Here is a 22,750-nt window from a genome sequence, read left to right as displayed (position 1 = left end):
ACGAGTGCCCTGCTTGCCCCGTCCCGGGGAGGGGGTCCCGTGCCAATAGACCGGTGGGCAGGAAAGACGGGAACGGGGTGTCCCTTATCCCAGCCTCTGCTTCTGCCTATGGAGGAAGCGCCGTTGTTTCTAAACGCAGCTGCAGCCTTTCCCTGAGCGCAGACGTTGTCGAACAAGCCAGATACAACAAACAGGAGCAATGCCTCTAACAATTTACAATAAACATTTCTAAAGGATCACCAACACTGCTTGCCGTGTGTTTACGCGCATAAATTTCCCCTTGCTCGTGCGTTCAGTGACTTCCTGCCGCTCCTGGGAGGGACAGCGATCCGCTGTGCCAGCGCCAGGCCGGGCCCTGGGCCCCACAGCTCATTGCTGCTGCCCCGTGCTTCTGCACTGAGACGGAAGTGTGGCACAACACGAATAAACTATTAAGTAGTCCAAGCTCAGAACTGAAAACAGGTCTCTGCAACCTAAAGAAACAAAAATACAACTATTAAAAATAGCATTTTCGAATTTAGAAACAAGGAGCACCTGCAGCAGCCATGCGTCCTTAGCCTGGCCATTCCAGGCCCTGCACACTGCTGGACTGATGATGGTTGGGAATGAATCCAGCTCTAGGCAAACTCAACCAGAACTCAGTCTCGGAGCCGTCTCTTGGCCAATGTGAACACAAAGGAGTAACAAGCTAATCAAGCACCCTAATTCAGCCATAGCTATCAGCCCTATAGAAACTGAGAACACAAAAAATGATCACATACACACACCTTGCATATGCCAAAGTTTATTTTTTTCCAAAACTTGTTTCATCAAATAATTGGATATGAGCAATTTTTAAAAAAATGAACAATTTGCGTATTAACAAACTGTGAAGTTCCACAATTAAAATATCAACACAGCCAGTCTTGTGCTTAGGCTTCTTTTTAAAAAAATTATTCATAGAACATAAACCCTTGGATTTTTTTTCCGGTTTGTGGCTAGAGTATTTTTCACACATTCTGTATTCTTATAAAATGAAGGAACTCACATAAAGGAACAGCTGTACAAGAATACATCTGAAAAAAAGCAACCTAAATTATCATAGCTCCTTTTAAATAAATATCCAGTAAAAGGCACAAACCTGTCATGGGGGAAAACAAAACGTACAAACAAGACCTATTAAATAAATAAAGTGTGGGTTGGGGTGAGGGAAATCTGTTCCAGCACCTATTTTGTCATTGCTCCAAGATGAAATTCCAGCCAAACATTTGATAAAGGATTAAGCTTAATCACAAGGATACACATCTGAGATATACTGAAAGATTTGACGTTACAATTCCTGTTGTAACTGTACCAGTTACTACAATCTCTTTAAATAAATGATCATGAAAGTCTGCATAAAACAGTGATGCTGCCATGTACAGATCAATGACAAGTCAGATACATCCTCAGAGTCATAGCAACAGGTTTTCTATATTCCTAGCTATCAGTAATGTATAAATGATAACATGTACAGTTTCCATTGCTCAAAAATATAATCTTTAAATGGAAATAAATGACTGATACAGTGCCTTTAGATGTTATCCTTACAATACAAACTACCCCAAACAAAGTTTTCCTTTTTATGTACAAATTAAGCACTGATCCACAGTGCATACTATTCTACTTGTAACCCCCCCTCCCTGCCACACATCAAAAAATCCAGCTGGGAATAGATACACCCTGTATTCAATCTTGTAGTCAGAAGTTCTGTTGTTGTTACTTTTGTGTGTGTGGTTTTTGCTGTTGGTTTTGGTTTTTTTTCCTTAAACAGAAGTCCATTTGTAATTTTTACCTATAAATATTCCACCACTATGTGCACAGAACTGAGATTTTTCCAGTACACATGTCCAAAATTTATTTAAAAAAAATCCATAACTTCTTGGAGGCAAAGTCAAACTATATCTAGAGAACATTAGAAAACCCCAGTTATTTAGAGAGGTACACACCCAAGTCCAAGAGGCCTCACACAGTCCACCTTTCCAAAGTCCCTCAGAAATTATCCTATTCCATGACAGAGAGCCTGCCTGTGCAGCATCAAGTCCCAACAGTGAGGCTCAAGTGACCCACTAAAGCACGATAATGCAAAGCGTACAGCACACGTCAAAGTCTTCCTTCCTTGTTCAGACAAACATGGAAAGACACCTTAGTTACCAGCTTCCTGAAGTATTCAGAACATGATTCTGATCCAACGAGTTGGAAGGAAAGTCACATTTATTTACATCTCTCTTCACTCATCCCAACTGCTATTCGCAGCTCCTGTGGGCTGGATACAGTCACCCTCAAGAACAACAAAGTGGGGCTTTTTGTGGAGAATAAGTTCTGAGCCATAACAAGCCTTGACAGCATCCTAAGTCCTTGGTTTTCACTTCTCATGTATATGATTTAAGCACATACTCTGCGATTTTATGTGTTCCAATATATGCACAAGGAAGAGGTGGGCAAAACCCAGTCCTGTGCACTCATGTGCAGAGAGAAGGTGCAAAGTGATCTCTGCTTCACAAGGATCAAGCTGAAAGCTGTGTTTCAAAGCATCAAAAGAAGGTAGGTTATTAAGTTTTTAAAACATACTTTGTGGCTGTTTCTCCTTTTTTAATACTAATTAAGTTGGTATCAGACAGCTTTGCTACAAGAAAGCAGACCAGAAGAACCATTAAAAGATCCAGAGCAAATCAGAAGTAGTGCAAACTATTATCCAGTACTAAATCCATTTCTGAGCCAAGTATCTTCCAGATATTCAGAATGCTCTGCAATAAAGTTGTAACAATATATACTGCTTGCCAGGCATTTATTTGCACATTTTATTAAAATAACAAATTATTACTTATACAACTCAGTATAAGAAAAAACCTAACAGCTTACAAGAACTGCCTGCTTGTAGCACTCTCACCTCCGCCATTAATGCCCAGACATTTATAATTACATGGACTGGTCTATTTGAACACAAGACTTTTGATTGCTGAATAAATCTATGGAATTCACTATTTCTTAAATGAACAGTCCCCTCAACACAATGACCCATTCTAAAGGACATCTATTCCCTCATCATGTGGAGGGCAACTATAGGCACTGAAGAACTCATTGGCTTAAAATTGTACAATTGTTCAACCCAATAAAGGTGGATTAAAGCTTGAAGCCCTTAGTAATTCAAACTTGAACATTAAACTGCCATATACTGGTCCAAATTCTTTCAAAATCAATACACATCAAGGAACACCAAGTTTTAAATTTCTGCAGGGTTTCATTTTCCAGGAAATTAGCAGTTACAGATTCCAAGGGTTGAGGAGTGGAGTTTTATTTTGCTTCTTTTGTATTGATTCATTTGGCAAAATATTTACCATAGGATTAAGAAATACTACTTTTGCACTCTTTGGACAGAATGAAGTATTTGGAAAAAGAGAAGGGTTGTCTCACTGTGAGGAATCTACAGGGGAGTTTGACAAGATTCTCAGGCCTATCTGCATTTATGGTGAGAGTCAGGTATTTCTGCAATTACAGACACCCCAAAGGATAAAAGACATACTGCTCTGGAGGTCTATTTATTGTAGCAATAGAAAACTCAGCTGTAATATGAATCATTATTAGAAGTAATTTTACAGGAGAGCTTTTCATTGCATTTTGCCACAAAACTTCCAGAGGAAAGGTTGCTCCCACTTCTATCCACTTAATTATAACTTGGGGTTTTTTAATGCTACCACTTTTTATCAGACAGTGAAAAATACAAGATAAGGCATTTTCATAGCCAATTTCAGTTCTGGAGGAAGATTCTTAAATACAAAATATGTGCCAGAAGTCTGCACACATCTGACCCATTGCGAACAGCATTCTTCATAAATTAGTTGATTTTAAAGATTTTCCTCTCAAAAAGAGTCTGGATTTCTTAACGTAGCATTTTTACGTTGAAATTACTACAGAAGAAAAAGATTTCTGCAGCATCAAAGAAACAATTATCTAAAAGTTTACACATATTTACACATTTAAAAATAATTATTTTTATATGGTTTATAACTAGGTTCTTATTTCAAAAAAGAAACACAAGCTATTCTCTACAGCTGGATAATTTCAAAATAGTTGGCAGTTCACAAGTGTCAGCATGATTGCAAGGTTTGATTCTTTTGACCTAATGGACTTTAGAAAGAAGAATTGGCTCTCTTGCCTCTACTACAGTTATCAACAAGACTCTCAAACTGCTCCTGTGTGCTGTGGCTGGGGCAGCGACAGCTACTGGCTCCCAAGGCTGCTCTTCCCTGAGCCCGTGGTGGGAGATGCCACCTCAGGGAAGGCACCCATGGAAGGGCAGCTGCTGGCACCTGCTGGAGGCTGTGTGAGCTGTTCTGTGCCACTCTCGTTTCCCCTGCTCCACCACAGACTTGCAGCCTTGCAGCTGCTGGCTCTTTTTACTTAGCCCTGTAATACTGACATACCAACGGAGCAATTTATTATTTTTACTATAGCTATCTATCTATGTAATATGTCTCTTGTTGATTCACAGCATTTCAAACTCACATTATAAAGTTTGCAAATTACTATAAGCTATTCTAATGTGAAAAAGCTGTCTGATTTCACACAATATTGGCTTTATGATAATGCAAGCATTGCTCTACCAGAGTATTTATTAGAGCACATAAAAATTTTATTGCTCAACTTGATTTATGTTGTGTCTTGGTTACAACAGCCACAGAATTGATGGATAAAATAAATAGTTTTGACATCCTCAGTCAATTCCTAAAGTAATCCACTGATGATTAAGGTTGTAGAGCAATCATGTGACCTTCTCCTCAATTTTGAAGATAATAATCCAGCTTGCACCTTCTGAGTCAACCTCAATAAAAATACGTTTTCTGCTGAGCAGTTTTAAAAAAAAAAAAAAAAAAAAAAAAAAAAAAAATCAGGGAACAACCATGACTTCACACTGCAGTGACTGTTATAAACAAGAATCTCTAAAGCATTGCAGGTCAAAATAATATTGTATTATACAGGGAATAAACAGTTGCCCTGTTCAGGAATACATCATGGAAAGATTGAAATTCAGTCTTTTCTTTTTTTACCAGTATTTGGTTGTTCTCACATCTTGTTGCTTTGGTGGCTCTACATAAACTGTATCTGTGAAACAAAGATTACATATTAATGCCACTTACATAACAAATAGTTTCCCAGTGTTTTAGAATAATGAATCTATTTGACCGCCTTGTTACTTATAAGTTAAGTCTATTGGCTTTGGCACTTTAAAAAAACCCCAAAGAATATTAAGACCAAGGTATTTGGATGATGGGAATACAGTTTCTCCAGTGTGAATGATCTCTTGTCCATGTCTTTTTCAATCCCCCATCACCTGATCCTTCAGGAAGCTTCCAACACTGGTCTGGTCAGTATGACTAAACCAAGTACCCAGCTAATGTCATAGGGAGACTGAAACCTACATACCTTCACCACCCCTGTTTGCTTAATACTGAAACAGTGAGGGGCAAAAATCTGCTTTTTACTTTCTTCCTTGCTTCCTGCAATTTCATCATCTGAATTTGCCTCCTCACCAGCAAAAGCTCCTGCCCTTGACTGAGGAACCCCTCACTTTCATGTGCAGAAATACACCAGCAGCCCTTTATGAAGCATTTGGTTGTGTTTACCAAAGCTGAAGTTTCAATGTCATCACAAGATTAAAGAGCACCGTTCACCTGAGTTTCAGAAACAGGTGCAAAAGGATTTGTTGGCCTTAGACCAGGCTGTGTATACATCATTGACTGGGGTGCCATCAAAGGAGCAGCTCCAACCTGAGGAGGTACCTGTAAAAAGAACAAAAACCCACAAAACAAATATATAAAATTAAAACTACTTCCAGAAAATACATGTTTTTGCATTTTAGGTATAGTAGAAAATAAACATATAGATACACACACACACACACAATAAAGTCAAAGTTTTTTAAAAACCCCTGCTATATAAACCTCAGAGTGATCTCTTTCAATGCAGTATGAGAAACATACCAGATTTCACACACTATTGCCAATACATTTAATTTGAAGGGTGGTTTGAACATCACAATGCGTGACATGAAACCTACTGGCAGAGACAACAAAGTGTTCAGGAATGCAAAACAAAGCACGTTACTTACCATTCCATATACAGGCACTTGAGGTGTGGTCAATGGGTATGTGATAGGAGCAGGTACCTTTAATCAAGAAAATTTTAATATATTTTAGAGAAACTCATGCATACTTGGTAATATATATAGAACTTTGAAAAACACATTTTTCAGTACTTAAAATAACCAATGTATTTACAAGAAACTGACTTACATATCCGGGATAGTGTATTCCATTCTGGCATAGCAAAAGGATAAGACAGAAAATTATTTAATAGGTATTTATGCTGGAAATTCTAACTCAGGGATGGATTCAAGTCCAGTACTGTAATAGTCTGTAACTAAACTCAACTCATTTATTAAAACAATTAAAGCGTGAGGAAAAAAAGTGCAAGGACAGGAGCATCAGCAATTATGCTTAGAAAACTACCACTAGTACAACTTACAGCAAAATTAGAAATTTTACTACACCTAGCCACATGTGAGCATATTGCTTGCACAAGCACGTGTGTGAGAAGCTTTTAGAGGGCATGGCATGCAATGCTCCTTCTTCCTCCCATTATGTGAGAAGGACATAAAAAAAAACCCAAGAAAGCCAGTGACCATTCAGCTTAAGAAGTGAATAGCAACAGATGTTCAGTCAGGTCAGTGTTGCCCACATACTAACAACTGATGTCAGCAACATATCACAATATGAAAAAAGAAAAATGAAGAGCATTTTAAGCCAGAAATACCTTATATCAGGGTATGTTCACAAGCACAGCAATGCATGTGCTTCTTAAGGCCATGCTTTGTTAAGCAGTGCTAATTATACTGAAACCCAAGTGCTGGATGAAAGACTTGGCAATGGGATAGGATGCAGTGGTACATGAACTGGAGGGTCAGTTCTGAGTGCCAGAGGCCCAGCCAGGACACTGAGACATTTGCAGTTCTGGGGCACAGATTTTAATGAGGCTCGTAGCTGAGCTAGATCTTCACATCATTAATTGTTGGGAGTTCCAGGCAAATGTGTGAGCAGACACCTGGCATAGAACACTCAAATGCTTAGACCTGATGAACACATGATATAAAAACATAACTTTAAATCCACAGTGATCAACAGGTAGTAAGGTACCCCCCTATGTTCCAGAACTAAAAATGCATCGGCACTCTAACAACACATTCTAGAGCACCTAGACAGGATAAAGAGATCATATGGTCGCAAAAAAATCTTACATGAAGTGCAATAAAACTGTGCCCTCTCATCAAAATTTTTAAGTCTCATTTTTGAATCCAATACTGGATTTAATACTGTATTCAACTTTTCTAATTCTGAATGAGCATAGTCATGTAAGACAAGGAAAACAAGCATTAGAGCAGAACTGTTCTTATTGCAAAATTAAGTCAGACAGCAGTCCAAAATTCACAGCAAATGTGGTAATTATCCTAGTTGTATGCATAACTGAGATGAACATTCTACTTCCCTCTAAGACAGGTATATTTTAGAAGTGATTCATATTTATATGAATATATTATAAATACAACACACTTGAAAAATCTCTTTTAAAAGCATTGAAAAGTCAGTTGCCTACAAATTATCCCTCTTAGAAATGAAAATTCTTCATTTAAGTAACTATAAAAGATACACTTAACATTTCGTACTGTGTTAAAAATACGAAGTTGCTGTTGAGCATTATCAAAAGTCCAGAGTGCTGCTTGACCTCATTATTAAGGTGCCTTGCAGGGGTTGCAGCAGTTTTTAATGATAAAACTGAAAAAGGAACAAAGACTGGAAGGAACAGCAGTTTTGCCCTTAAAACGCATTCTCAGGATTCTTAAAGGTGGATGTTTGTGTGCACATGTGCGTGGGAGGGGGAATGGGAGTATTTCAAACATGCACATCAGGAATTTTCTGGACTGGGATCATTTATTTCAATCCAAAAAGAATTTATGAACTGAGACAGGTAATCAGACTTTCACTTGTCCTTAATGGACAAGGTTTACAGTGAGGGGAAGTAATGCATGCTAAAATCTCTACCTCATTCAGTGTGACCCTATGAGCATTCCCTGCTACCCCCAGTCTTGTATCAAATGCCTTTTTGTCCTTTATAAATTAACTCAAGCAGAGAAGCAGAATTTGCTAGAATGAAGTGTGATTGCATAGTACAGAAATTACCATGTGTGGAATAGTGGGTAAGGGAGTCGGGTTCCATGTGGTTGATGTGCTTGTTTTTGCTTGCCAGTTTGTTCCACCAGTAAGTTTTTTCTCTGTAGGCTGAGACCACTGCATATCTGATCTAAAATGAAACCACGGTGTTAGTTTTCATGGAGGGGCAACAGCTAGAGTAAGACAACATAACAGGAAACCAAAACATGCCTTAATGCATGCACACAGATGAAATCTGAAGAAACACTCAGGATTTTCAGTAATTACTTATGTATCTGTTCTCCAGTAAGTGTGAAATCTGGGGGTTCTGTTTGTGTTAAAAGTGAACTATCAGTACTGCACTGTACAATATAATAACTGGAGTCTGATGTAACTCTTAAGAGTGTTTCATAAAAACACTTCAATAAAAATACAGGAATTGCAAAACTAACTAAAGTGAGCTACTTCACTGTGTTACAGTGGCTGACCACAAACACTATGTTCCAATGCACTTCTCAATTATTTCAGATTATTTCAAGAGTTGAGATTCTTGCCATGTTAGTGCCAGAGACTATCAAATAGTCATGTGAGAATATTCTAAGTACATATATGCACTTACTTTTTGGATGGAGTTCCTCCAAAGCCAAGATCTGTGGGGGAAAAGAAACAGACAAAATCCTTAAGTGTTTTAATTTGGGAGGGAAAAAAAGCTTGTTTTACTTTCAGTAACAAATGGGAAAGCTAATTTTAAAAGTTTCACACTTACTTCCTACTAGATTAGCAAGTGAAGAATCAAGGTCATTTGCCAAAATTTTTCCACTTTGCTGGCTGGCTACAGTGGCTCTTTGACTTTGTGGCGGTACTGTGGGTTGCAACACATCATCTAGAAAGTTAAAACCTAAACAAAGAAAATAAAAGCAACTGTTAACAGAATGGTTACACTGCATTTAATGAACTACATCCATAGGCGAGGGAGGTATTTTCTTTATAGAACACTAATTTGAGCATTTATATGTGAAGGTTCAACATAATGAAAGTATTTAAGACTTTGATAGAAGCATAGTTTAACTTATTTTTCATGTAATACTATATTGTACCTACTAATCTAAAAGAATCTTTAATTGTACTTCAACAATACTTTACAGAAGAGAAAGACTAACTCAGGTATTCTTCAAGCAACACACACAACTAGTTCTGCACTTCTGCAAGTGCTCTGCCTCTCAATGGAGTCAGAGGGAAGTCATCATCATGCATCAAGAAAAAGCACAGAAGACAAATGAACACGAGCTTACCCATTAGGAGACATCCAATGGGCAACGTTCAAAGTTTGTTCCCCCAGAGAGAGAGGAAACAATTATTACACAGAGAATTAAATCAGTCAAAGCTAATTTTAAAGTAAGTAACTAGAACTGAACTGATTGCCTCTTATCAGCCCATAATCACCTTGCAAATATATTAAGTTATTAAATTTTCAACTACAATAGCCATTATGCTAAATTGTTAAGCAACTGTTGCCTGTAGGGTATAAATTAGTCATAAGGCAGCTTTTACCACTTGCAGTCCTGTACTCTGGTGCTGTAGATTTTCCTCCAAAAACAGCATCAAAGTCCACATTAATTGTTGAAGAGGTGGTACTCGGCGGAGCTGAATGAAGAGGAAAACCTGAAAAAAAAATTTGAATAATGAAATACACCCATGAAGTAATATCATTCATTCCAGTGAAACCAGAAAGTTTTAAAAAACCAAAAAAATCAAATTACCATCAACAGTCACAGGATGGTACACAGAAGCATATGTTGTTTTATGACCACTAAAGTCATCTTTGCAAAAAGAGAGAAGAAAAGATCAGTTTTAAAGAGAAAAAGGAAGAGGGAGCCCAACAATTAAGTCTGCAGTTAAGAAATTTTACTATTATAAAAAGGTTTTTTTTATTTTACAGATTTGAAAAGTCAAGTAACTCCTGCATTCCCCATTACAAAATAGAAAGGTTGCAGTTTGAAAGAAATCAGCAGATTTCAGCAACACTGCAAGTCTTAGGATGTCTAGACTGGGCAAGCAGAACAAAATAATAATTTATTTTGACTATAGAAATAAACGTTTAAGGAAGCATATAATTTACTACACCTGGAATTAATGCACTACTTTCACTTGTTAATAAAAAGTGAAGGTTGGCCCAAACCACAAGAAGATTCCATGGCCCACTTTATTAGCATTATTATCTCCAGTTGCAAATAAATTACATGGGGTTTGTTTTTTTTACCACTAAACAGTTCCACTGTTTGTTTGGAGGAAAAAGAAGAATTGATGAAAGGGGTGGCAGATTTTACAGCTTCTTCAACTGGCTTCATGTCAAAGATGTCCAGATGAGGTGGAGAACCAACACAACCATTTGAAGACGAGAAAGGACCTTTCGGACGCAGAAGTGAAGGAAAGAACACAGAGTGCAAATAATGGAAAAGAAAAACAGACTGAAATGATTGACTATGAGAATCTCTAGACAAAGTCAAATTGTAAATACTCCACCTAATGGTCAGCCCTTTTAGATATACATTTTTAGTTTCAGAGAAAAATCCTAACAGCTCTCTATTAGGGAAAATATTTCTAGTATTGACATTGGGTGGGAGGGGGAGAACGACAGATCATATATCAAAGAAGTCAGACACTACATTTTTGGCTTCAATAATCTACCTTTTAAATAGCATGTAAGAGTAGCAATTCCACCTATTAAAACACTAATTTACCATGGTGTTAACATTGCCTTCTTTTGGCATTTAAGCCATTTCTTTACATCTAACCTGACCGTTCTTTGGAAGGATGGGTGAAGAAACTGGAATCCACAGCTTTTTTACAAGAACTCTGAAGTTACCAACACCTTTTAAATGAGAAGTATATTAAATATTGCTTAATTAAATGGAAATACTAGTCCAGGATCTTTTCAGTTACACCTGCTTATTTTATGGTTTTATTTCCCAGTATTTTTCAACTTTGATCTTTAGTTACATTTCTTCTCCCTGTCCCCTTTACTGAACAGTTCCACTCTTTTGTTCCATCAACATTAATGCTGTGCTCATGAAAGTTTGTCAGTTTTCAGATTATTTCCTTCATATTTTTTTATGAATGTTTGGATGCAAAAATAGTTAAGGTTTAAGATGCAGATTCAATTAAGTATGAACCTTGTATTCTAAGAATTCCCTCATCATTTAGACAGTCAAATCAAGGTATGAGCTCACCTCCCCAAGCACTGCTTGCTGATGTTGATATAGCTGGAGTACTTTGCACAGTTGGAACAAAGGCAGGCTGAAGATCAAAAAGATCGCTAGAAAGGTTGGGCATGCTGAATAAGAAATGAGAGAGAGAGAAATATGAAGATATGTAACAGGCATTGTATTCTTGCTTTTATGAACACTCACACCAATCTCATTTTCTCTTATTCACTAGCAGCCCATCAACAATATTGGTACAACAAACTGGTCGTTAAGCACTTACTGACAAAATTCCTGTGGGTACACCAAGAAAGCATCAGCAAAAGGTACCTGAGAGGTAACTAGGATCACAGTTTTGAAGTCAATTGTGCAGCTACAGGCCGGTGCAGTAATTTCTGCTTCTTTCAGAAAGCAAAGTATCTCTCACCTATTTGTTGTGGGTGCTGGTGTAGCAAAGAGGTCAACAGCGACAGTGGTATTCACACTTTTTCCTGACAAAGTGCTTGGGGATGCTGATGTGGAAGTGGAATTTGACACTACAGAGATCTCTCTTAATCGCTGCTCCTGAAAGATGAGAGAGACAGTTGGCATTTTAGTCTTACTTGTTTATTAACATTTGAGTCCTGGAGACCTTTTCCAAGAAGAAACTTTTAATTATGGTCTTAATAAGTAAAACAGTTATTCTTCTGTAAAGTCCTAAAACCAGAGAAATAGTTGAAATTAGAAATAAGAGTATTTGTTTTAACAAAGCATGTAAAAATCAAGGTGAGATTTGATGTTTTAAATAATTATTTTTTAATCCGTAACTGCCTAGATGTAAATTACTTCTAGTCAAGCTACACATTCCAGGCTCCCTCCATAGTCACTCAGAGAAACAGCTCAATGGACCTTTGCACAGGAAGACTCATCTCTCTACTTTATGAGTCTCATCATGGTTCAATTGAGATGTTCAGAAACCACTGTGCCAATGTGCATCCCAATAATAAGGCAGCAACATCATAACCTTGTTTTCATTCATTTCAGGTTTACATCCCCCACACTTCTAGATATACCCACTGCATTTTTACAGCACTGGTCAAAGCATGGGTGTATGTTTCACACAGCTCACATTCCTCACATAGAGCACTAAGTGACCTTGCAAGCTTCCTCACTATTTTATCCAGTTATAAAAATCTTGGAATACAAAACTTGTTAAAAACTTTGTACCTTCAGTGCCTGCAGTCTAACTTGTTCCTCCTCCAGTGCCTGCTGCTTTTCTTTCTCATCCATCCGGCTGAATGACATTCCTGTATTGGCAAGTGTGGAAACAGCACTGGATAGGGCACTGGCTCTAAAAACAGCAATAATTTTAAAAAATGTTATTAAAAAAACCACAGTCAGGTATACATAATTTACAGCTTAATCATCAAGTGCCTTATCTAGTCATGTGTTATCCTCATTCCCAGTCACATCTTCCCTTACTGTCTGGTACATAAGAGCAGACATCCCAAAAACAGTTTGGTGACAAAGAGGCACGAGTACAGAGTCACTCCCTCGAGTTTCAGCAGGTAGGAACTGGAAAATGCAGAACACAGCAGTTGTCTTTTCTCTTTAAAGTTATCTAGACTAGACTGGAATGTTATTCAAATGGCTGAGGCACAGAAGGTTGTTTGTACACTATGTAACAGCAAAGAAACCACAGTAGTTATTGCCTATTTATTATATATATGAACAGAATACTGTGGCAGTGAACCCTTATATTCTTTAAAAAAAATCTGAGGAGAAAGACAGCAAACTGGGAAAGTAGCTCAGCCTGGTACATTTATCAATATTTACCAAGTTGCTGTGGGAGAATGTCTATGCCAAAAGAGATCTCTCATTATTCAGTCAGAAGTATTTTCATACATCCCAATACCGTATTTGACAGAAAGAATAACACAATTTCTTTTAGCACAACATATCTAAGCTAATTTGGCTGTTCTGAGGAGGGACTGAAGAACTTCTATGAGAAGTTCAAGATAAGTTCATGGTCTGAGAGGTAGACCATAAATATATAAAGATAAATAATAACAGTTTAGATAAATACCATCCTATCTTGGGTAAGAAGAGTATCAAAATCGAAACACCTTATCAATCTTACAAGTCAAAGGACTTTAAACAGGTAAAAGCGGACAAGAATAATATACAAGGTCTCAGCTCAGTTGTTTATTACAGCATAATCAGAAGTCTGTCTGAGACACAGGCAGACATACCTACATTTCAAATGTGGCTAAGCTATCAGACTATTACTCACTAGATATTTCACTTATATTTCTAGGAAGATACATTCAGAAGTGGATAAAAATCAAGAACACCACATGACTGAATTCTGAAAATTGTTAGAATGACAATGACAAATCTTAACTACGAGCATTGCTGTAATTCACTGGGTGCTCACCTGCTGGCAGCAGAGACTTCCTTTGTTTTCTTTCCCTCCACAGAAGCCAAATGCTGTTCCAGTGCCTCAAGCAAGCTGCTGGGTGCCTAAAATTGGAAGTATTTATAAAACACTGCTTCTATCAACACATCACTGTTTGGTACACAGATTAGTTTTCTCACCAACTAAAAACAAACAACCTCACACATCAGTAATTGTGCCTTTGGGTTTTGCTACCATCCTACACACCCAAATTCTATCTACTCAGTGATGGTTCTTTAAAAAGAGTGGGAACACAGAGGCACAAAGGAAGGATTCCCCCAGAGTGGCTCTGCTTCTGTGCATGCAAGTTAGATTCTTGGTTTTGGCAACAGCATTTGCTACGTTACAATTAACTGAATAACCAGAAATGATTAAGCACTACTCCTTTAAACTCACAGAAGTCCCAAAGCAAAGACCTGGCATTTTTGATCTACTTTCCTACGTAACAACAAAAACCCAATCACTCTCCATTCAAATATTTACAGTCAAAGGCTTGCAGTGGAAATGCCTGACAACAGCAGGATGTTAGGTTTGATAAAACAGGGAATCAAATTTAATCTGCTCCCAAGGACACTACTGCAGACTGAGTAGCTATTCAACATGTAACTGTATGATAAACCAACTCTATTACTCTAGTGAAATAAATTCTACTGCTGATTTAGATTAAGGGAATGTATTTCTAAAATTTAAATCTATTTGCCAGCTCAGTCCTCCTCACCTGGCAGGGTTTCAGAGACATTAAGCCTCTCTTACCACTTGCCAACTTTCAGCAGGTAGAACAGATATGACAGGCATTGTTTGGAGGAAAAACAAACTTGCCCTTGCTAGCCCTTCTGTACCAAAAGCTAGAACAAGACATTTCCTGGAAAGAGGAAAAATATTATTTACAGAATGCTTTGGCAGGCTCCCCTTTGAAATACTGAGCGCAATTCTAGCTTCCCAATTCAAGCTAGATGAGTCAAGAGATTAAAAAAAAAAAAAAAGAAAAAAAAAAAAAGGCAATTAGAATAATCCTATAAAACTGCTTGTCTTAAAATGAAGACCTGACCTTGTAACCTTGTATTTCTTAAGCAGAGCAAGGTAAGCTAAGACAGCGTAGTTCCCTCAACAACAGGTCATGAATAAATTCAGTGTTTGACCCAGACAGCTAAACCAGAAGGGGGACATTTAGAAATATCCTTTTGGAAAGGTATCAGGGACAAAAAATCCCAAAAACCAACAAATCAACAAAAAAACAACAACCAAAAAACCAAAACAAACCCAACCAACCAAACTTCTCCATACTTTTGTCTTCCAGGAGGCACAATAGCATGCAAAAGGCATTGCATGGCACAGCTACTCAGATAATCTTAGTAACAGGAGACCCTGCCGTAATTCCAGAAAGCTTTTCCTTGTCTTTTTTTTCTCCCAAAGCCACTCAAACTTATTTGTATGGAAATGCATATTCTGTAATTACTTTTTCTAAAACCCTCTGAACAACCCCCTCAACAACAAGAACTAAACCCAACAATCCAGTAACCTCCTGTGAACTTTCTCACTACTGCAGACATCCAACAAAATGTCAGACTTTGAGTGAACAGGGTAGTTTTATGTCAGGAAATATACCTGGGCTAATCCAGCCACTGACTTGAGAAAGGCTGTATTTCATGATTCACCTCCATTCCTCACCCCCAAAACACATGACAGAGTAACATCCATACAGAGGGAAACGACCCAGTTACATTCATGAAATACAGGAACAGCTATAAACAGAAAGCAACATCCCTGTGAACAGGGCACCTACAAAGGAAAATACTTTCTTCATAGAAACAGGCAAAAGTGGCAGTATTAAGAAATCCTAGCAAATCCTTTTGAAGTGGCACAAAATGGATGTACAATTATTCAACTCACATTAAATGCCATGAAATTTTCTGTCTAAGTGGAATGTTTAACAGCAGCACTGAAATTGCCAAAATGCACAGGATGCTGAGGTCTACCACCAGTTCAGAATTGCTTTTCTAATATAAGTGCACTTACAACAAAACAACTGAGATATTAGAAATAAAATGTTGTGGGCACAGTAGATATTAAGGATTTTGTCACTGAAAGTTTCAGGTAAAAACCACAGCAAAATGAAGTTAAATACCCCTATTCTCAGTAAATAAAAAACCCTCACCTGCTTTCAAAAGCCTTATAATGACCAAATTAAGTGGACAAGTGCACACTAACCCAGGAGGTATAAATAACTTCAGACTTGAGTATAATGTGATTAGCATAATACAGCCCGCAGTACTAATCAAAAGACAAAGTATGACACTAAGATCAAACACCAACAGAAAACATCAAACTACTGTGTTCAACCATTACCTGCTCTTACCCTGATGGTTTCAGTCACGTATCTTTCCTACCACATAGGCAAGTTCTTAAAGTGATTAATATTAAATGCTAGGAGCAAGCATTAGATTTATACTTTGAAGCATGCATGGCTTCAGATGGAAATCATACTGGAGTCAGTAATGAACACCACCGACAATGGAAGTTTGTGACTTAGGTTTGATTTCCATATTAAAAAGACACTGATTAAGTTTACACAAATCTTCCCACTAGATATACTTTTCATGATTAACCCATGAAATTTTTAGTTTCTCACTGGCTGCACTTCAACAGCTCCAGTAATTGAGCTCTAAGGCACTGCAGTTTATGCCCGAGTCTCCTGGGGCTGTTTATTCCACTCAGCAGGTTACTCCATGCTAAAGAAAAAAGCCAAACACTCTGCTCTGTTGGGTTGGCCCTAGGTGAGAAATGAAACATCCCTATAAACTGAAGGGACTCACAAAGAATAACCTTGTTGACCTCCGTGGACTATCAGTGTTTCCTGTTCACCAGGTCAAACCATTTTCTCACCTCCCTTCTGCCCCTCAGTTTATCCTCATTGGAAGGTGTTTCCCTGCATTCCACCTTTCAGACTGAGTTTTCCAGCACACAGCCTGCATTGTGCATGACCCTCATACTACTGAGTAATATCAAAGCCAGCATGATATAGAAACATCAAATTTATTCTTCAGACTTTAAGGGACAGAAAAAAATTTCAACTGAACCAGCTCACTGTCATTAAGTTACAGTGAAATAGGTTTTCCTCTAGGTATGGCAAGATACTTCTGGCTTACCTGCCATGGAATCCCCTGTGATAAAAACCAGAAGTTCTTGAAAAGTATTCTTTTCTGTGAGTTTTATTGCTTTAAAAATCAAAACATCTCATTAAGAGCTGCAAAGCATAAGGATTGATTACATTTAATGCATGTGAGAAGCTACTTCACTTATTTCCCATCTATAAATACATAGAAGAGAATACAGTCTTGAGAAGAATGATTACTATGGTACATACCAACCTTTAAAAACACAAAGAACAACGTAATTGGGTTAATCAATAAGCAATGTACACTGACCTGAGTAAGATCTGGAATGTCACCCTGATCAATTCCAACTTGCTGGGTTTACAAAAAAAGAAGAAAAAAAAAAGTACGTTACTACATGCAGTGGCAATGGAACTAAAACCCAGCAGTGTCCGAATGTGACATAGAAGCTAGCGTATTAAAAAGGGATATTCATAATTTTTTGAACTGGTACAAGTTTCACTAGGAACACACCTTAGAAGTCACAAAGACATTAAAATGCATCTCAAGGCAAACTCAGCTTTTCATCTAGCCTAATTTCCATGCAGAAAAGCCTACTAAAAGCATTAGAAACAGCTACACCGCTTACTGAAACTACTTCATTTTTTAGCACTTACAGTACAGGAGAGCCCTATAAATATCTTTAAATAGCCTGTAACATACAGTTTATACGTTCTGGAGCATCCATAACATTTATAATAATACTTCAGAAAGCTTTCTGTGGTCTGGCTAATAAAAAGGATACCCCAGAATCCCACCCCATGTTAATAAGCATATACAATCTTTAAAATACCTAATCTCTAGAATACTTCCTTTTATAGTGAAGTTAAACAAACAATCTGTTTAAAGGTGTTTTTATGAATATTGATACTGTACCAATACAGACAGCTAAATTATATCCTTTCCATACATGTAGATTTATTTACCTCTGCTACTTTGAGGAACTCTGACAAATTGGTCATTCTGGCTAGAAATTTTTTGTAAATATCCAAGCCTTCTTTGCACTGGTTCTTCTTCATATCAAAATATCTTTCTGAGGATGCAAATAGAACTCTTGTAAGATAATACCCTCCCCAGCAAAAAGTTGACACTGTATTATAGAAGTTAATTTGAGACAAGCTACAGTAAGAGAACAGACAGGAGTAACTCAAAGCTATTCAGATTTTCAAGCTTACATGAATACCTGAAACCTTTTGTAGTAAGTCAGTCAATACAAAACCACAGATTTTTCTGTTTCAGTGTATTACATGATAACGCAAAAATTTATTAAACATGGATGTGAATCAGTGCAAATTGTTAAATTAGGTATTATGGTGAATATTTTCAGAAAGTCAGCTCATTAGCTGGCAATGAGACAAATGATCTTATCATTTGAAAATATTCCTGGTATTTATTTACCTTTTTAGACCTTGTATCAATATATTTTGATACTGAAGTGGCTACATATACTGAACTGACCTACCAAAAGGAGCATCAACCACATCCATCACTTCTTATGGTTTTGCCCTATATACTTACAAATACGTAACTGAGTAAAAACTAATGGATGAACAGAACAAACTGATCATTTCATTCATAAATTTGCTTAAATAGGAATGAAAAAGCTTTGTTAAGAGCTTATCACCCTTCTACAAAAACTCCTACATTTCATCTAATCAGCTCAGGCAGATTCAGGTACCAGTCAAAGGTGACAAGTCAAGCTTTAAAGAAAGTACAGGAAAACAGAATTCAGCTATACTGTGAGTAAATTAAATACTCAAAACACCATGTATCTCACTAAACCTTTACAGTCCAATTGCAAAGGTTATCCATTGCACTTTTATGGTATCTTTGTTCCAGTCTCACGAGTCATCCTCTCATTTCACTTTCTGTTTCAACATGTATTCTTCCAGGTAGAAGTGGATGTGTAAGCCTATGCTCCTGGTCACTAAAACTAAGACAGGCTTCATTTAACAGCAATAGAGCAGAGACAATTTATTAGGAAACTGCAGTCAGAAATTGCCTATGTTGTTTAGTTTTCTCAGTATCTTTCACAAAAATTCAAAAGCTAGAAAAATTCTCACATACCTAAAAGATTAATAATCCCCTCATTGTATGCTGCAAAAAGTCTAATGGAATCTTTAAAGAGGAGCATAAAGGCAGCATTTATAACACCATTTGTTAGTTCATTTGGATTTGCCTGTGTAGAAAGCAATGAGAAAGTAAATTAGTATTTAACAAAATAATAAAACTCTCACTTCAAAATGAGAGAGTGTTACTTAACATTGAGCTTAAAGTACTTACATCAAAATCAAGGAGTGCATCAAGCTGGTTCTGTATGATTGGAAGGGTTTTCAGAAGCTTTTCAGGATTCATAGTTCTCATCACTCCATCTATCCTACAGAGTAAAAGACACACATTTACAAGATACAGAGACCTCAGCACACATTGTGTTGTTGCAACAGTACAATATTGCTTCAAAGTGCCAAAAGAACAGCATTCTATGACAAGCTCAAGAACAACTGTGTTCCCCCTCCTCCCGCCCCCTGCCATAGGAAAAAGATCAAACAGAAGCAGCAGCAGTAGCCTTACCCTCTTTTCATTTTGGTGAAGTCAACTGCTACAAGTCTATATGAAAGTGCTTTTTCATTCAAGTATCTGCTGTATCGCCTAATGAAGGTAGACATATCATAGCCTAAAAGTTAAGCATTTATAAGTTAGACATTTTGAAGGGGTACTGTTTTTCAGTTCTTTTCAAGACCTGTTCTCCTACTAGCCTATTTTACATTAAAAGTACTTCCTAGGCACTTTCCAGAGTCTTGAGATGCGATGTTAGTTTCTTCCCAAGTTGCTAAGATTAGGAAAGCAATTGTTGCAATTATGAGAATAAACACCTGAACACATTAAAATATTAGACAAGAACCAAGCATAAAAGATTAGGCAAGCATCAAGCAGTTCTTGTTAAGATGTTCTTGAAATCAGAACAAAAATATATTCCTAGTAAAATGCTGAAGAGTTTGGTAACTTATCTGCCATCCCTCAAAACCCACATAAAGACCTAAAAATGTTTTCTACCATTAGGAAGTAATTAAAGGACTTATCAGAGATTTGAAGAAGCTCTCCCTAATTATAAGCACAACCTAGTTACCATTCCATGCACCTTAACAGTAAATATTTACTCCTGAGGCTTTAAAATGCAACAACAAAAGTTATTATTGTGCTGACAATTCATCAGGTTTACTCTAATGAGCATCAAGAGTTCACTTAGCAAAATTTACAGCTGTGTGAGCAATGCTACATACATTACAAACAGATTTCTAGCACTCACCTAGGTAACTCAGAATCTCACTTTCCCTGTGTCTATATTCTTCTCTGGACATTCTTTGGTGTCTCATGCAATAGAACTCAAAATAGCCTTCCATTTAAATGTCATTTGGCTCCTAGTGTGCATCAATACATGTACCATCACAGAGAAAAAAAGGAGTAGTTATTTCCTTCAGTGAAAGATCCTTACCCTGCATGGCACTTTTGTCCAGGTAGTTATTTAAGTTGAACAAAGTGTTCCGGGATGCAAGATACTGGATAAAGCGCTGTTGGTGAAGAAAAAGTTGATGATTTCATTGTTGTGGGAGTCAAAATATAGAAGCATATTACAAGCAAACTACATTTACCTTGTAACTGTTTCTAGTAATCTCTATCAACAATAAAAATTAGTTAAAAGGGAAAAATTTGGAGGAAAACCTGAAAATACTTATAGCAAAGCCTCTTAAGCCCAAAACTCCATTTGGCAAAAATATAAATTTAAACTAAACAAAGAGACATCACTGCCCATGAATAAAATACAAATAATCCTAGAGGAAGCTGCTTAGTTAACTTTGTACTTTAAAACAGACAAGCTAGAAAACACAAAACAAAAATACTACTTGCATTATCCAAGCTCCTGAAGTTTGACACAGCTCTAAGTGCTGTAGTGTGAAGAGCACACTATGTTTTACAGGTCATTTCAAACAAGTTCATAGAGCTTTGCAGAGAGGAGGATCACCAAGCTTTCCCAGCAGTTTAATGGCTGGAAGGCACTTTTAAGAATCATCACTTCAATATTACCAGTAGTCAACAATCATTTCTTAGGTCAGTGACCACACACAGGTTCAGGACTGCCACCTGACCAAAGTTTAGCTTTTAAGATAAGGCTTGTGCAAGAGAGGCTACATTTCTAACACCACATTATTGGCTAGGAAGCTTTTAAAAAATTGTGATGAAAAAAATTAAGTGAATTAAATGCAGTAGAAAGATGTTTCAGAGGAATGTTAACAGCAACAACATATGAAGACTCAACCCATTAGATGATGTCTTGCAAGATCAAATATTCTAGTCACCATATTCCTCTCCCCTTTAGCAAGTATTCTTTCTTATCTGTTATTAGGTTGGCTGCACATTTATGGAGTGCTAACAAGACTTCTGCTGTGCTCTTACTGATAAGTGCTACCCTAATGAAGTAAAGCTCATCGGAAGTTTTTCAAGTCTTTATTCTAGAAAGGTCACTCATTCCCTCACAGACCAACCAAGACAGCTGCAGGTAAATTGGAAACACTGATATATTTTGGTATTGAAATCATGAAGAAATATTTTTTTTTCCCCCTCTGGACAAATACTTTAGAGCCATCAGCAGAGGAAAAACAAAATCTTTGAAAAACTGAAGTACATAGCTAATGCTTTACAGACTGACACAATTTTTTAAAAGCTGTCAAGGAGACTTTAAAAGAACGAATCATGTCTTACCTCATTTCCATACATCATGAGGTGGTGTGTTGTAATTAGAGCTTTGAACACTACAACCCAGCTACTGTTTGCAGTTCTCTCAAAGAGTGTATCTGCCAACTGTGGAATATTCACATTCATTTCATTTGTGCACTGTATTAGATCTAAATTAAAGGGGAAAAGAATTAAAGCATTACAATGAGTTACATGCTCAGAGGATCAACATGTTATTTTGTGTTTTTTACACTGAGAATTCTTACTGGAAGCATTAACTTCAGTTCCTTGTTTAAGAAATAATTGAGCTCCTTTACCCTCCTTACTCAGATTCACTGCATTTTACTGAAAGACTCCATGTATGAACTTCAAAGATATTTCAATAATTTTACCAAGTCCCAATATCTCTTATATTATCAATAAATAACCTGTTCCATTAGATACACAAGGGAGCCCAAATTAGTCTCTGAAAGCCAATGTAAGCAACCTTCTGGATGCTCAATGCCTGAGGCCACTCAATCTAGCAAAAAGAGTGAAAATCTGAGAAGCAAGGAAGAGCTGAGACATCCCAACCTCATGAGATCAACAGGCAGCACAAGCCTGCCACTCTGACCTATGCCTGAGTACTTACACATGATGGCAAATGAGATGCTACAAATCTGTAAAATAAGCCTCTTTTCTGTAAGAATTAAGAGCAAGAATTTGCATCTATCCACCCTTCCACTTAGCTTAAAAAACGCCTGGTCACAAGCCTACTGAATAGTTTGCGGTGGATCATGGTGGGTCTCAGGCTTTCATATAAAAAAGCCCTTTGTGTCCTAGACTGACAATAAACTCAATAGTAGAACATTAACTTGGGAGGTCAGAGACAGAGAGGTTCAAGACTCTGCCTGAAATTTGGTACAAAACCAGAACAGGCTCCAGCAGACACATGGGAAGAGCACTTGCCTGAGAAGGCTAAAGAAGGTACTGGCTGAGAAAAGAGCAGAGAACTGAATCCAGGAC

The 22,750-nt window shown here is 37.3% G+C and overlaps 1 protein-coding gene across 4 annotated transcripts; it reads right to left on the bottom strand.

Annotated features, from left to right (window-relative positions):
- Positions 1-766: 766 nt before the first annotated feature.
- On the bottom strand, positions 767-22,395 carry LOC103621650 (phosphatidylinositol-binding clathrin assembly protein). 4 transcript variants are annotated; one of them, XM_017743144.1, is made up of 23 exons: positions 22,377-22,395; positions 21,773-21,915; positions 20,508-20,583; positions 19,586-19,688; positions 19,298-19,391; positions 19,082-19,193; positions 17,941-18,047; positions 17,288-17,329; positions 13,842-13,927; positions 12,632-12,755; positions 11,853-11,989; positions 11,453-11,556; positions 10,483-10,629; positions 9,983-10,042; positions 9,774-9,884; positions 8,989-9,120; positions 8,842-8,872; positions 8,253-8,373; positions 6,312-6,335; positions 6,128-6,184; positions 5,691-5,798; positions 5,067-5,121; positions 767-4,862 (listed from the first exon to the last, which is right to left on the bottom strand). In XM_017743144.1, exons 1-22 carry the CDS (start codon positions 22,378-22,380, stop codon positions 5,107-5,109), a joined length of 1,938 nt encoding a protein of 645 aa, XP_017598633.1. In that variant the 5' UTR covers positions 22,381-22,395; the 3' UTR covers positions 767-4,862; positions 5,067-5,106. The 4 variants fall into 4 exon arrangements, with proteins under 4 accessions (XP_017598633.1, XP_017598634.1, XP_008638712.2 ...); XM_017743145.1 differs by lacking the exon at positions 6,312-6,335 and having other exon boundaries at positions 769-5,121; XM_008640490.2 differs by lacking the exon at positions 6,312-6,335 and having other exon boundaries at positions 769-5,121; positions 8,989-9,105.
- Positions 22,396-22,750: the final 355 nt, after the last annotated feature.

The sequence above is a fragment of the Corvus brachyrhynchos genome, unplaced genomic scaffold (genome assembly GCF_000691975.1).
Source record: "Corvus brachyrhynchos isolate BGI_N302 unplaced genomic scaffold, ASM69197v1 scaffold398, whole genome shotgun sequence".
Classification (NCBI taxonomy): Eukaryota; Metazoa; Chordata; class Aves; order Passeriformes; family Corvidae; genus Corvus; species Corvus brachyrhynchos.
This window is presented reverse-complemented; position numbering and strand designations above follow the sequence as displayed.

Bases quoted from the DNA above. Each gene is read 5' to 3' on its own strand.
- LOC103621650 (XM_017743144.1), bottom strand. The intron at 13,928-17,287 runs GTCAGTGTACAT...TTCCAATTTTAG, and splicing joins ACATTCCAGATCTTACTCAG to GCACCCAGCAGCTTGCTTGA. The intron at 5,799-6,127 runs GTAAGTAACGTG...TTCTTTTTACAG, and splicing joins AAGTGCCTGTATATGGAATG to GTACCTCCTCAGGTTGGAGC.